We start from the raw sequence: 16,559 nt of genomic DNA, 5'->3' as shown, positions 1-16,559 counted from the left end.
CCCAATAGAGAAACTCAGGGATGTTCTAGACTGTTATTGGCCATAAATGAACTAATATCCTTTATTGCTTTTAACAACTTCCAGACAGGACTACCCAATCTAGTTTTCCTTTGCCACATGATCTCCCTAAACATAGGCCATGTGGGAAGGAAGAACAGACGGAGGACTGTACCATGCCCAGACAGCACCGTCCCCACAGGACCTGAGGGTCAGCTCTGCTGTCAGGCTGGCATCACGGTCCATGTCTGCCACTTGCTGCATATGTAACTTGTCAGAGTTGTAACTTTGTGGTGCTGAACAATGTTGGAGCCTAATTCATAGGAGAATTCTAAAGATCAGATGAGGTAATCGATGAAGTACTTAACACCCACTTCCCAGAAAACACTTGGCTAATCCTGCTGTTAGTTATTGATGGTAATCATTGTAATAATTAAAGACAGGCAGAAGAAAGGGATTTGAGAAACAGATCTAATGAAAAAAATTAACATAGGGTACTCTATCCTAGAAGCTATGACAAATATTTTGGAAGGAGACCAACATAGTAATTTGTGCATTATGCTATGTTATATAATGTTCATTAGGTAATTCATGTAATAATGATTGTTATACCCTATAAGTATTTGATGGCCTCATACCTTGCAGACTAGTGTAATCAACAGTGACACCTGGTTTGTCATGTATCAAGCTGTCAGGGGAGCTGCTTCTCTGCTGCCCCTGGCATGACCAAAAGGTCTGAGACCCTGGTAGGTTACATGGAAGTTTGAAGCAGGAACTAAAGTACTGCTGATCTTCTGTGCATTTTCAAGATGGTAGCCTCCACAAGATGCGCATGTTATTTCTTTCTTGATCCTTAACAAGTTGTATGTCGCAGTATACCTGATACTGGGGGAGTAGTAAGGAGGCTCCCACGAACATGTACTCTTGGAACTTTTGCTAAGTGGAGGGAACAGACAAGGACACTCCGGTGAATGGTGATAGAGTTACTGTGTAGTAAGAGCTGACACAGGATAACTAGGGAGGTACAAGGTTAGTGTAAGACCTGACCTGCTGTGAGTGGCCAGAATGACCCCTCTGAGGAAGTGAGAATTCCCTAGGAGAAAGCCGAGTAAAGAGGCCCTTTGAATTCCCAAGGTGTTAAGGATCAGAACTGGGAAGAAAGATAAAAGGCCCAGAGGTGAAAGAGCAAAGGGAAATGTGGCAGAGAATCACCTTGATGTCACTGTTGCATAGGACTTAGCAAAGGTGTCTCACAAATTCTTTCCTCTTCCCTTTGGATAATCAACTTTTACTATTGCACAATACATGTAACATTTTTATTGCATTAGCCACTTTTGAAAAGACTTTATTATACACACACACACACACACACACACACACACACACACACACACACACACATACTGTAGCTGTCTTCAGACACCACCAGAAGGGCATCAGATCCCATTACAGATGGTTGTGAGCCACCATGTGGTTGCTGGGAACTGAACTCAGGACCTCTGGAAAAGCAGTCAGTGCTCTTAACCACTGAGCCATCTCTCCAGACCCCTTTTTTTCTTTTCTTAATGCTTTAACTTTGAGACATCATGGAAAACTTAGAGGTACACATGGAGAAGACATGACCACAGAATGAAAACAGCACAGAAGCATCAATGCCTGCAGCTAATGCTGGCGCTGGAGTTTCGAGTTTGACATGATACAGGGGCTGGAGGAATGGACTAGTATGTATTCCTCTCCTTCTCTCTCACCCTCGCCTTCCATAGAACCCACACCAATCTCCTCATAATCCTTCTCTAGGGAAGCCATGTCCTCACAGGCCTCAGAGAATTCCCCCTCCACCATGCCCTCACCAACGTATCAGTGCACAAAGTCACACTTGGCATACATCAGATCAAACTTGTGATTTAGATGAGCCCAGGCTTCAGCAATGCACACAACTCTCTGGACCTTGGCCAGGTCACCACCAGGTACCACAGTGGGAGGGTGGTAATTAATGCCAACCTTGAAGCCAGTGGAACACCAGTCCACAAACTAGATGCTGCACTTGGTCTTGATGGTGGCAATGGCAGCATTGACATCCTTGGGAACCACATCTCCACAGTACAGCAGGTTACCATGGTGAGGGTCACATTTCACCATCTGGTTGGCTGGCTCAAAGCAGGCATTGGTGATCTCTGCTACAGAAATCTGCTCATGGTAGACTTTCTCAGCTTTAAGACTATAGTCAAGTGGTATTAAATACATGTATGATATACATCTGCCACCCTGTTCGTCTGCAAGTGTATCCTTTTGCGGAACCTAAAGTCTGTACTTTGAAACAACTGCTTCCTTCTGTCCTTCCTCATCCACCTCTACTCACAGTTCTGTCCCTGAATCTGAAATGGAGTATCACTGTAAGCAAATCAGACAGTATTTACCCTTTCGACTGGTTTGTTTCATCTAATGTAGTGTCCTCAGAGTCTGTCCACGTTGGGTTTGCCAGGACTCCATTTCTTTTGAAGGCTGTGTAGCACTCAATTGTAGGTGTAGCTCATGTCTTGCTGGACCGCCCATATCCCCTCAGACACATGAGTGTGTTAGAGCAGTGTTGAAGAATGTGGTCACGAAGGTGGCTGTGCAGATACCTCTAGTCCCTACTTGAAGTTCTTTTATGGATATGCCTGGATTTAGAATTACTGAGCCAGATGACGATTTTGTGTGCCATTTTTGAGAACCCACCACATTGCCTGTGAACAGCTTTCAGTTTAAAATAGCCAGGGGTCCTCTGGTGGATTTTAAAAAGAGTAGTATTGACTTCAAGGTGAGCTGAGAAGAAATGGAGCTGGCTGGGTACCTTGTCCTCAGAACACCTCTGCTTAGGGTGCAGATTGCGTGCACAGAGGCTCTCATCTGTTTCTCCCACAGCTCTTCTGTTTCTCTAAAGAATGTTTAGGACCAAGTGGGTCTCTGCAAGTGGGCCCAAAGTTGACATAAGTCGTTCTAGCCAATAGGGACATCTCAGCAGACATCTGTGTCCATCCAGAAACGTGGCCATTTAAGCCACCAGAAGAAGGGACAAGTTATTCATACTCATGAGTCTTGAAACATCTCAGAGCAAAGAGCGTAGGCTGTGTTGGTATTCCTTAGCTGTCACTTTATGGGTCTGGGGCCATAAAAACCATTTTGCCAGTCCCCTTCCCTTTGATTTATCTACCTGGTGGCTTTATTCTCACACCATCAGAAAGCAGCTCTCTGACTGTGCAGCCAGCTATAAATACTATTCTGTCATTTTACCAAGTAGACAGCCATGTTCATGGTAGGAAGGGGAAAGAGTGGTGTAGTCCGATACTGCTTTCAGACTTTCAGAGGTAGTCACAGGGTCACTCCCTTCCTTCCTCTTTCAGCTCAGCAGTCTCTGTCATGGATGAAGAACCAACCTTTCTCCTCTCATCCTTCCATCATAGCCCTGGGTGACTCTATGATGCCCCTCGATTCATTTTTATGGATTTCTGAGGAGCAAGGATACCTCTCGTCATTGGTTGCATGGAACAGTGAAGAGCTATGGTTAAGAGGACAGGCTCACTGACATAGTTCCATCCTGACTGTATGAGCACAAGTGGCTTCTTCACTTCTCAGTGTCTCAGGGTCCTCAACTGTGTAATTGTGGCCAATGGAGTGCCTGTCATGAAGGACAAGTGGGGCTATAAAAATACTGCTCAGAAATAATACTCCATTAATTATTTAAAGTGGGGAGTATGGCCATTCACTAAATAACCATTCCTAGGAATTAATGTGAACACGGGGACCATATAGAGCAACTTCTGTTACTGTTTCCTTTGGGGACAGCACAGAAAAGCTGTATTTATGGCACTGATGGGCTTTCTTGGCAGAGTCCCCCAACACCCTTCATACCAGTCCCACTTCTGAAAGTCCAAGTGGTATCTAGGCAACACACACTTAGGGATTCGAAATTGGTGAAAGCAACCAAATTAACAACCCTGGAAACTTAACACTTAGCTGGTTAACCACAAAATAGCAGCTTCATTTCTAGTGAATCCTCAGCCCAGCCTTGGGGCTTCCCCAAGAAGGTGTTAGCAACTAAGGTAATATTTAGAGTTGCTTGATCTCCCACCCACTGTCTCACTTTCAGGAGTGTTAGCCTTAAGCCTGCCTCGTCTGCATCTTCTACAGGAGGCACTCCAAGGTCACCGTCCAGCTTTAGCCTTGTAACACTTGTGAAAGGGGAGCAGTCAATGTAGAAGCGCCCAAAGGATGGAATGGGAAACTCGGTTTAAAGGAACAAACTTGGGGCAACTGCAGTAGACACGCGCTACCCAGAGTTGGCTTTACAGGGTGATGAACTTAGGTTACTTGATAGGTAGGTTAGGACATGAAGCCGTTGGTGTCATGAAGTAGCTTTGAGTCTCTCAGCCTGTGGTACCAAAGATGCTGATGAAAAAATGAAGGAAAATAAGTATGTGGTTCCTTAAACATTTCTATAGATTTCAAGTGTGTCATGGTATGTGTATATATATGTATATACTGATCCTTGCCCCAGAACAAAGCAGCTAGTAAACATCACTGTAGTATGTCTTTAAACTGGTACCTGCTGTGACCCACTCCTGCACCCTAGCACCATGATAGCAAATGTCCTCTATTAGGCTGATACACCATGCCAAGAGACTGGCTCGTTAGCTATGCATTATCAGCCTTCCCATGTTATATGGTAGGTATCTTCCTTCCTGTTTCCTATGTGAAAAGGCCCCGTGACCTGATTTCCACCCAGCCGCTCTTTCTCTGACTCTAACCACTGGGTCTCCCTCAGCCTTATTGTTTTTCTATGCAGAAATTGGTATTTCAACACTATATTCCTTTCAAATTGTAGTTCTTGGTGCAAAAGTGCATTGCAAAGTCAATTTAGTAAATTTTGAAAAGAATATAAAATGTCAGATGCATCAGTAAGTGGTTACTGTTAGGTATATGTATGCTGTGCATATATGTTTGTATTGGATGAAAACATTTCCTGTTGTCAAAAAGTGTCACATTACTATTCTAGAGTTATAAATGCCAAGTGTACATAAGACGTTCTAGGACTTTTCGTAAAGCCTCCATCATCCTTTAAGTCTGAAGGGCTGTATTAGTTGGCACTGGAGGCTGGAGTGGGGAAGCCAGCAGCGCTTCTGTGCTGTTGTTAGAGCCTTACTACAGCCATGGAACCTGTGTAGACCCTGCTAACCTGCCACTACCACCTCATGTCCATGGGCTCGGCTTTGGCGTCTTTCCTCGACATAGCACCCAGGCCTCAGAGACAACTGGATTGCAAACCCTACTCTAGGCTTACAGGTATTTGGAGGCCTTTGTGGCAGTCCATGGTTGTGAAGGACACAGCACTGACACACTCCTAACTACCGTTCAACTCAAGGAAAACAGATGTGATCTCTGTGCAGTACGAGGGCCTTTCTTAATAGGCTTCTAAGGGGGTTGACTACTGTCTTGTCTGTCATGACGCTCTCTGTATTACCACAGTTTTCATCTGGAAGTGATTCCCCCCCCCCCTCCCAAAGGGTATAAGATCCAGACTGTCGAGCTAATTCCCCCTGAAACAAAGATGACAGGAATCCCTCCAGCCTGCCTCACTTGCTAACTGTAATCCAGTTGCTTGGAACATAGGGGGAAGAATCCCAGCAACTTCCTTGAGGGTCACAGAAGGAACAGTGACTTTCTTCCCTACCCTCACAGGTGAACTCCTCCTCTGCATGCTTGCAAAAAGCACAGCCCTACTTGCAGTGTCTGTGGAAGACATCTCAGCAGAGTAGCCCGTGTGGACGCAGAGAGCTGAAAGGCATGTGCCAATGCAGAGTTCAACACACAAGAAGCATGTGTGTGCTGATTTTAAGACAAGATTCAACATGACATTCTGAACTGTGTGAGGAGGAGCCCAGGCAGTACAATTAAGAGAACAGAAGGCAGGCTTAGTGTTTTATGGCTCTCCCTAATGAATGCATCCCGAGGCTTCTGCTGGACAGGCTTTCCAGCACCCTGCCAGGCCGCTTCCCACACATCTGTAAATCCGTCAAGCTATAATTCATGGCTGGTGCCAGCAGAGGCTGAGGTCTAGGCCTTTCTCTCTGGAACACACAGAGATCTCAAGTCATTAATAATTCACTGTGGAGTAATGAACAAAGCTGTACCAAGTTGTGAGCCGAAGTAATCAAGTGACAGATCAATTTATTTCTGCAGTGAGTGCCCAGATAGAATAGTAGCAATGAGAAGGTACAAGCTTGTCACTGAAAAGTTTCTCAAGACTTAGATCAATGTGTTTTAAGTTCCAGAATAAAATGGATCATTAAACGGGAAATGAATTTGTTGGGTAGCCTCAAGCCTATTTATATTCAGAGTTGCCAACCAGAATTACTATACTGTTTTTCCAAATGCCTTTGGACCTCAGGGCCTGCAAATCAGAGTAATTATTACTCATTAATTAAGCCTAAGAAGTGGGAGACAGCCCGAGAGTTTGAAAAGGGAGGTTGGGATAGTTCAGGTACAATTATCCCCATATTACTGATAATAATTAGAAATTTTTCAGTTAGGCTATGAATATTCTTAGTCTTACATCTACCAAGAAGTTCCCATCATGCGTTAAGTTTCATCAAGTGCATCCTGCTTGTCACTGGCTCTGTCAGGTTCAATACTTCAGTCTCTGTGTTCATTCCCATGGTGGAGATTGCATCACTGAGTGAGAACATCTGTCTGAGTCTGGGATGGAGGAGTAGGAGGAGACCATGTCAGGTGCAGGAAGCAAAGGACCATGTGTGCTGAACCTTACAGAGATCTGTCAAGCACATAACAAGAACATTCTAGGCCAAGGATTGACATGGGCAAGAGCAGAAAAGTGGGGGCAGAGGAGGAAGACGGGTAGAAAATTATTCTCATCAGTACACTTCCCATGCATGGTCACATTCAACCCATACAACATACATGAAGTGGGCGTGCCATCCACCCTTACAACTCCTTATAAAGGAGGAGGGATCCCACACCTTCAATGCTTGCCTAAATTCATTACTTGTCAAGTAAACCGTGGCTGGGAAGTAGCAGACACTAAGAAAGGCATTGAGGGGAAGATATACTTCTTTTATGAGTATCCATAAGTGTATATCAAATCTATAAAACTGTATATACCCAAAAGTGTATATCAAATGATAAAGTTGGTTGAAGCAGAATTTCAGTAAAGACTGGGTTTAGAAACGGCGAATCCCTTCTTCTTCTACAATAATGGAAGTCTACAGGAGAAACAGTGCAGGCATTGCTACGCTTGCGTGAAAGACGCTCAGTGTCAATGGCACTGGACGCTGGGGATGTCAGTCCATGGAAAGTGTCTCTGCCCAGACTTCTTTCTAGGTTGGAGTTAGTAATGAATAGCTGCCTTCTTCCTGCAGGTGGGCGATTAAGGAATCTTACAGTATTTTCTAACAGTGTTGAATGGCATGAACTTGTCTACTGCCAGTAAATCATTCCTAAGTTTTTATTCAAGGGGCTTAGGAACCACTGAGTTTTATAGCTTGGGCATGGAGTTCAGATATATGTATTTTGTATAGTTGTTTGCATGTGTATTTAGTAGATTACTTTGGCAAGCCACTACTGACTCATCCTTTCTTTAAACTTTGCATGTCTGTGCAGTGTAAAAACACAGATATCCAGTAGTGCATTTTTTATTTCTGTTGATGCCACATGTTTCACTTAATGCAAGCCTCGTGTTTAATCAAATGGGCTTTTAATACTTAGTGTTTAGAGCACTGAATTTCCTGACATGGTTTAAATGCCGGCTTTTCCTTTCGAAAGAAAACTGTGTCTATTTCAAGTTTATTTTTGCAAATGAACAAAACCAGGAGCTTCTTGATCTACACTGGAGACAGTGCAGAGGGAAAAACCCTTGGTGGTTTAAGAAGCAGACAGGTACAGAAGTAATCAAGATGGGTGGGAGTTACCTGGACATAGAGAGTAGTGACTTGGGGTAGCAAGACCTCATCATCTGGCGGATGGCCTTCACTGGTTGCTGGTTGTTTAGGCAAAGTGGGAATCATATCCTGAAGTGAATAGTAAATGAAGATCTGTGAACACCATAGTTGAAGATAGAAAAGAAAAGTTGCTCTTTGATTCATGGCATCCGAGGATGTCCTGAGTCTTGCCTTCTCTAGATACAAGCAGGGAGGTCAGAAGCACCATGGAGGTAAGCCGTCTGGGCATGCACGACTTCTCTCACCCACTCTTTCCCCTTTGCAGTGTTGCTAACAACCACAAGCAGAATCTGATGACTGTGGCAAACCTTGGTGTGGTGTTTGGACCCACCTTGCTGCGACCTCAGGAAGAAACCGTGGCAGCCATCATGGACATCAAGTTTCAGAACATTGTCATCGAGATCTTAATAGAGAACCATGAGAAGGTAAGGCAGAAGTGGGCCCTTGTGGGAGAGAGTCGGGTGTTAGCTCTGCGGATGGGGGTTACACTGGAACTGACCTTCAGACTTGATTAGGTTTGCATTGCTAATGGTGCTTGAACCAAGATGATAGTGAAGTTGATGATTGTCAGTGTCCTGGTGGTGATAAATGTGAGAGCACTGGTGGAAGTGACAGCAGTGGCTCTTACAGTGGCTCTAAAGGTGTGGGGATGCACAGAATCTCACTGACTCCTTATTCTGTATCAGGGACTGTGCTGAGCTGTTTCTCCTCGATTTCCAGAGAAGCGATACTCTATGAGCCACATTTTAGAAAACCGTTTTACTTTTTACTTGATTGTCTTAGAAACGTATGCGCTTGTTACTAGTAGGTGTGCTGAAGTCTTCCCATTTGTGCTGCACGTGTTTTTCCTGTAGTCTGGATTTTGATTATAAAGATAGTACAAGTTTCATACACATGTTCATACATGTATTCATGTGTGTGCATTTGAATGTGTTTATATATGCTTGTGATCTTTGCTTTTAAGGCACTGGAGTATCTGGTCTATTGTTTGTTGAAATATTTTTTAAATATTTGCTAAAATATTCTTTTCTTAGAGAGCTGTATAAAGGTATGAAGTGCCTTTCCCTTCCAACTTTCCCTGGACTCCTCAAGTATACCCAACTACCTTCATGGCCTTCTCCTTTAAAATCCAGTTTAGTCCAGTCAGTCATTACTTACATCCACAAGCGTGAGACTACATCCACTAGAGCATGTGAAGCCTCCAGGAGCTGCAGTCCTGAAGGAAAATAACCAATCTTTCTCCAGCTGCCACCAATGCCAGCAGCTCCTCAGTAGGGGCAGGGCCTCCAGGGCCCTTCCCTCATCCATGCTGGAATTCTGACCAGCTTGACCTTGCCAAGCGAACACAGTTACCCTGCACCCCCATCCATCATGAAATACTTTAGCACCACTGAGTCATGCTCGTCTCAGTACTCTTAGTAGCAAATCCCTGAGAAGCTTCTCAGAGCCTGTGCAGATTGCCCAGGTGGCTTTTTCACAGACATAACTCTGCAATTTAATTTTTTAAAAAATAATACATGTTCCTCTTCCTAAATAAAACCTTTGCCTAGAATGAGTAAATTCATACAAAACAAATTTAGATTCTGACCATGCCTTGCACACAATATTACTGATAACAATAGTGCAAGCCACTGTCACCCTTGGTCTGAATTTTGACAACAATTTGCCTCTTTGCTTCCACCTTGGCCTCTTTATTCTGATGCCACCTACCAAAATGACATTTGTGACATGCCAAGCCAGCTCACATCAGTTGTGCACTGCCTAAGCCATCCAGAATCTCCCCACATGGCTGGATTTGGAGGCCATTTGTAGGAGCCTGTGAGCCCTACACAATCTTTATCTTCTCTCTCCTGGCTCCTGCTGCTGCCTTGGTTTTAACTGCTCTGTGGCCCTTACACATGTCAGGTATACGTCTATCTTGACTCCTTAGCAATTGCTGTTCCCATCACCCGGACGGAACACTCTTCCACCTTGAAAACTACATGGCGTGTGCCTTCACCACTTTCAAGTGTCTTCAGTGGGGACTGGCCAGACCTCTGCACTTAGAATGTCATAGGCCCAGTCCTGCCCCTTCTCCTTTGCCTTTCTCTTTCTGTAGTGCTCGCCTCTTCTGCCAGGCTGGAGCGTCTACTTACTGATCAGACTAATAGTTTTCCGACCTCTTTAATGTTGGCATTCAGACTGAGCCCCTGATTAAATACTGATGACTTTGTAAGAGAGCGATCAGAACACAAAAGTATCAACAATCTCTCTCTCCTCCCAACTTCTGTCCCCCTCCATTCCTTTCTCGCCTATCTTTCACACACACACACACACACACACACACACACACACACACACACACACACACACACACACACACACACACAGTCTCCTAGGTTACAATATGCTCTACACCTAAACTTGCAATATGGTTCCTTGGCCTTAAACCTACAGAACTATGAACCGACTAAATTTTCTTTCTTCAGAAAGTTCTCTGGCCTCAGATATTTTACTCTAGTAATGTAAAATGAGCCAATCCAGTCTACACATATTCCAGACAGTGTCTGTGAGTGTAGAAACTTCCTTCTTTCTGAGCTCTTTCTTTTTACTGAGAACCTTCCCGTGTCCTTCATAGGAGTCTTAGTGATAGACCTCAGACTGGTAGGGAAATCATCTGAGCTCACACAAGTACTGGGTCTCAGAGGTCTAGAGTCTTTGTCCCAGCTGATCCAGGAGGGAGACAGTATTCTACAGTTATTAGGAAACAAATGTCTCTGAATAAGAAAAGATAGAGCAGAAAAAGTCGTAAGAAACAGAAATGTCTGAGGATCCTTGAGCGTTCCATGAGTCCATATTTTTTTTATTCAATTGAACCAGTTGATAGTTTCAATAAATATGGTCCAGAAATATAACTTGATAAAAATAGCTTTTACTTACAACTTACTCACAAGATACTGTGCTAAGCAGCCACATTGCTACCATCTCATTTAAGAAGACAAAATATTATAGCTATCATCCGAAATATCCCAAAGTGACAGAAATTTAGCAATTTCTCACAAAGTTTTCGTCTAATCTCTTTCTAAGGGTTAATGTGTCAATGGCTTTGAAAGTTTTACATGCTGAGGAAGAACAGACACACGTCAAGAAAACAAATTGCCTTCTTACATGCTCCGTGCTGGTTGTATTTGCTACAGTGCACTGTTCCAACACACAATAGGAGATGGATTCCTTGGGGTCTGTGAGAGTGTATGGCATTTCTTTTGGCTGTGGCTCTGGAGAAGGATTCTGGAGAAATGGGAGGATGCACTATGTACGCGTGCCTGTGAGTAGTGTATGGGCTGTCACCATGAAGACCCCTTAGTGTCTGTAAGATGTGAGGGTGCCCTTGCAATCCATCGGTGGGCTTTGGGACACATTAGAGAGTAGATCTTTAACTATCAACTGTGAGAATTGTCTCCTTTTTAATATATGTTAACTCTTGATCTCATGTGCCAGATATGAGCTACTGAATAACCAAGGTAAGGGCCCAGCCCTGTGCAGCTCGTATCCACAGCGAAATAATAGTCACCTTCCAGGAGGTTAGTACAACTTGGGCCCACTAAGTTGCCTTTGTTTGCCCTTGCAAAAAAATGTTGATGGCGTGGAATTTATTGCACTGCTCTTTGACTTTACACACAAATTGTACATTAATTAATATGCAGTTGGTCAACCTGTAGCTGGCAGGTGTTTGGCATTTCCTTTTCATTTTCTTAATATTTGACCTTTGTTGGATGCAAAATTAACACTAATAACGATAACCTGTGCCCAGAGTCACTGCGACCACCCTGCTGTGCATCTGGGTCCTGTCTTTGTAAACCTGAGAGAGCAAAGCAGATGGGCTTGTACATTGGCACACAGTGCTTCACCTTGGTCCTGTAACATTTTCCTTCTTAATGGCAACTGCCATGTATACTGTTAATGTAGTGAGTTTATCAATTTGAGTACATAGTTACCCCTACTTAACTCTAGATAAACTAATAGTTATTTATATTGCAAAGTTTTTTTAATATCCCTCGAATAGAGCTACAGTTTGATGTTGCATTTTATGTAATTCTTCTCTATTAGCAGAGGTAGCATGAAATTAGGCTCTTTCTGGAGATAGGGAAAATCATAGTACACACACACACACACACACACACACACACAATCCCTGTATGTGTGTCTTTAGTTACTAATGATAATGGTTTCCTTTTGAGAGATTTTAAATACAATTCCACACACTACTTTCCAAATTATTGATCCCTGCGGCACCCCCAAATGCTGGTAGCAGCAGGGTTTAGGATTCCTGACTGTCCTTATAAAACCTCTCTGTAGCTATAGCCTCTGGATTTGGCTTCCTCACAATCATGACAAACATGCAGCCGTGGCCTGTCCGAGTCACAGGCTTGCAGCTGCGGGGCCTCAGGCTCCACCTGCCCTGCACTTCAGCAGCTCCAGCGAGGGGAGTAGATGTGGCCCTCCCTTCCCCAGGCGAGTGTTCCTCATCTACTCTTGTGCTCCCTGAGACCCTGATGAATGTGTGTGAGGAGCAGTTCCCAGCCTCAGGTGTCAGCTGGACTGCTGTTTTCCATTGCGATCACCAAGGCTGAAGAGACTTACCATCCTCTAGCTTTCGCCTATAGACTCAGACGCTCTTCGCCATGACCTGGTTTTCCTCCTATAAAAGCCACAGCACATAATAATGACTACAGGACACACTTCATGGAGGGACTCCTAATCCTTTTAAATTGCAGGGGCATGTGACAGCCAGGATTAGCAAAGGTGTAAGAATGTGTGAGCAACACAGCTAAGAACAAATTCTGGGAGTGTCGGGGCCCCACAACATGAGGATGGGCCTGAAAAGAGCTCTGAACCCCTAAGCTCTAGGTCATCCTTGAGAAAAGAACATCAAATGCTAACATTGCTGCAGGTAGGTAAGGCTGACCCTTTGGAAGGGCTGTAATTAAATTCACACTTACAGATTGAATTCTCTGCCACACATGGTTCATCTTCAAGATCTGTTTATTCCCTTCTTATTCTTATAGCTTATGTTTCTGTCTCTTTTTCTGTCTTTCCGTCTCTCCGTCTCTGTCTTACATACAAAAGTGTCTTTTGCATAGGAAAGGCCAAGCCACTAGGCGCCTTAGCCCTCACTGTGGTCCTGGGCCTTTTTGTGGATGAGACGTTTGGAGATCAGACGCTTACATAATTTGCTCAAGGGCACAGAGCTATCAAAAGCCTAAAATCTAATGTGCCAGCCCACAGAGCTTGGCAGTCTTTCTTTGTGTTCTGTCATTTGTCTCTCACAGCACTCAAGAAGGCCCAGCTAGGACCCGGTCCATCAGGCAACCCAGTCTTTGTCCAGCTGTGTGACTTTGATTTTAGTGAGGCTCAGTTTCTCCTCTACAAGATGTCAACAACTGCGTCTCCCTGGCAGAGTTACTGAGAAGGGAATGACCCATGCCTTTAATGCACGTACATATAACAGAACGACAGCCCTCAGTGAGCTTTCTGTGGCTAACGTTTCATACTACGCTTCCTGCCTGTGTTTTACCAGCGTAATGTTTACTCAGTTTACAGTCTTTGTCTTTTCAAGAGTTGTGCATGACAGGTGATGTATGTTCATCTTTACAAGGGAAATGGGCTCAGAGTGGTTCAAGGCCTTGTCTGAGGTAATATAGCTAGTAGGTGACAAAGCCAGCATTTGCCCTTAGGACCCTCTGGCTTTGAAGCTTGTTTGCTTTTTACCCATCACAGTAGTCTAAATTCCCCTCTTATATTTGACATGGTGATATGGCAGTAGAGAGGCTATCATGGACAGTATGGTCTGGTGGTAGTGGGTGAGTATGTGTCAAGACTATGCTCACCCAAGGCTGGCTGGGCGCAGAGGCTAACCCTGACACTGTCCTGCCTGGCTTAAGGAGAAAAAAGTAATCTGGTGTTTATGGGTGTGTTAATTCCACTCGCAGGGAACTTGAAATCGGGAATACTTGGAAAGGTTCCTCCTGTTGTGTTTTTATTTTATAACTTTATTCTCCAGTGGCTCCTGGCAGGGTCACAGTCTTCCTAGCTTTTATGTATAAGGCATTCCTGATTAAGTTGGAATTAGTTTGTAAGTCAGAGGATATGAGCAGGACACTTGGGGCACAGAATAAAGCTTTCCTCTTTGTGTTAATTTGGAAAGTCTCTGTGAAATGAGGACATTGTTCCCACCATGTGGTAGACATGTAGATTAAATGAGTTAATGCTTGTAGATTACAGGGTCCTTTGTACAACAGCTTTCTTCGTGACCCAAGGAAAACTTCATTTGTGCGATAGAAGTGGAGTGCCCCACAGAGCTGTGTAATTCAGACTCATGAGAATTCCAACTTACACTTTTAGCACAGACAAACCCTCGGGCATAGCCAGAGGTAGCTGGGAAATCAACTGGCGTGTCTCGAAGTATTCAAAATGAGCAGCAGTCATTTGCACAGTAATTCCCACATTCTCTCTATAGATCGTAGGCTTTGAACTCAGTATGTAGCCCGGACCTGACTTGAACTTGTAAAGCAAACCTCCTGCTTTAACCTCCTGAGTATCCAGATTAGTCCTATACCACCATGCCAACCCCAACTTCTTACTGGATGTTTGTGTCAAGATGGTTCTTTTACAAAGGTGCCCTTGCATTTAGGGAAAAAAAAAAAAAAACCAAAACACTTGTAATAATGGGTTGGTCCTGTGCCTAGCACTTTATATTTTTCAGTGTGCTCTCGTGCATATTATATTGTATTTGATCCCAAGGACAGCTGAACAGAGTCCTTTAGATGTGTGTTTGTGGCTCATAATCAGACCCATAGAACTGGATTTGGGGCTGTAGTGCCTACCCATGGTTAAAATTCCCTTGTAGAGCTGATTGTGGTGTGCTTACGTTCCTGTTCAAGAAAGTAATGAATGAGCAGAGAGACATTCTTTTTTTTTTTTTTTTTCCGGAGCTGGGGACCGAACCCAGGGCCTTGCGCTTCCTAGGTAAGCGCTCTACCGCTGAGCTAAATCCCCAGCCCCGCAGAGAGACATTCTTCTCATGCTCCCATGTCACTTCCTACTGTGTCTGTGGGGCAGTCTTTCATACATCTCTGCAAATACTTGTCTTACTCAAAACTTAGTCTGTATCTAAATGAACATCCGCCACCGGTCTTAGGAAGAATAGATGCTCTCCTTGTTACCCGCCGTCTTCTCCACTGTGGTGGATGGTGGATGTATCATCCTTCCTTAGGAAGAAAGATACTATCTGGATGCCAGAGGCAAAGAGTCATGGGAGGCTACTAGGACCTGGCCTGTCCCTAACTCTGGATTCGTTCCTAGGTGCTCTCAGCAGGGGTTGCTGAAGTACTGCACTCTGGGCAGAGGCAAACGAGTGCTAAGGGACGCCGTCGTGAACAATCCATTCTCATAGGATTGCTTCAGAAGAAGTTTGGCTGGAGAGGATGAACTGACTGAATGACTGCTGGAGCCCCAGGGCTTCAGGTCCCTGGAGCCAGCCACAGGGGAGGATCGGAGATGGCTCTTGTGAAACGATCATGCTGCGTCCTGTGCTGAGGTGACCTTCAGCTTAGGGAGGAGTCATGTGAGATGCCCAGCTCAGAGCTCGGCTGGCACAGCACTCATATGTAGGAGCCATTTTAAACTGTTAATGAGAGTTGATATCAACTATAGAGTGGCTGGAGGCTCGGTGTGGGTAGGGAGAGAGGGAAGGAGACTTCTTAGAGATACAACTCAACAGTAACCACAGTCCCTTCTTTTCTGTTACATCATGAGAGCTCCAAGAGATTGCCAAGTGAGTATCACCAGTCACTTAGCTTATTCCTAGGGGCTTCTAGCTGCTTTGGAGATGAAAGTTTCTTTTCCCTTTCCTAACCCTTACCCCAGTTGATCTCAACTCTATACAGTTACACAGTTTATCCTGTTTCAAGTTTGAGTCTAATAGAGAGACTCTAACAATGTGGCCTCCCTTCCCAACAGCTGTGTTTGGGAGTGAGACTGCCTTAACCGGCTGCCTAGCGTCATCAGAGCCAAGGATCTGCCAACCCCAGGAGAACAGCTGTTCAGCTGAAACTCTCATAATTCTTGTGACTTAGCTTTCTGCATATCAGCTTTGGGCATTGCTTTAAAATATATACACGAAGAAGAGGGCCACAAGAATAATTGTGGGATGGATACCTAGAGCCATAAGTGAAGGGAATGGAGATGGCCACCACCATCCTCTTATGACTTTGACTGCTGGAAAGGAGGCTAATGTCACAGTGTAAGAGGTTATAACAAAAGAATCAGTCAATTTTAGTATCTCAGTAAAGTTGAGGTGGTTATGTAACCCACACGAATCATCTTTGAATGCTGCAATAAATGTTATACGAGATAAGTAGGATATAAACTATGTAAAGAGTATAATCTCAGCTCTGGAAAAGTGTGGTTAGCATCAATGAGAATTCATACAAAGCACTCAGTTCCATGCCTGATGTGGCAAATACTTAGTAAATCACAGCTACTGGATTGTAAATCCTCTAACCACAGGGAACACAATTGTTTCATTCA

The 16,559-nt window shown here is 44.2% G+C and overlaps 1 protein-coding gene across 2 annotated transcripts in view; it reads left to right on the top strand.

The window, feature by feature from the left end:
* The window catches only part of Arhgap26 (Rho GTPase activating protein 26), a 386,554-nt gene that overhangs the window by 287,686 nt on the left and 82,309 nt on the right, over positions 1-16,559 (top strand). For both annotated transcript variants that reach the window (XM_032885465.1, XM_032885464.1), the window contains exon 18: positions 8,257-8,416. In XM_032885465.1, the coding sequence (XP_032741356.1) occupies positions 8,257-8,416 (160 nt within the window). The remainder of the gene's footprint in view (positions 1-8,256; positions 8,417-16,559) is intronic.

The sequence above is a fragment of the Rattus rattus genome, chromosome 15 (genome assembly GCF_011064425.1).
Source record: "Rattus rattus isolate New Zealand chromosome 15, Rrattus_CSIRO_v1, whole genome shotgun sequence".
In the NCBI taxonomy this organism is placed as follows: domain Eukaryota; kingdom Metazoa; phylum Chordata; class Mammalia; order Rodentia; family Muridae; genus Rattus; species Rattus rattus.
This window is presented reverse-complemented; position numbering and strand designations above follow the sequence as displayed.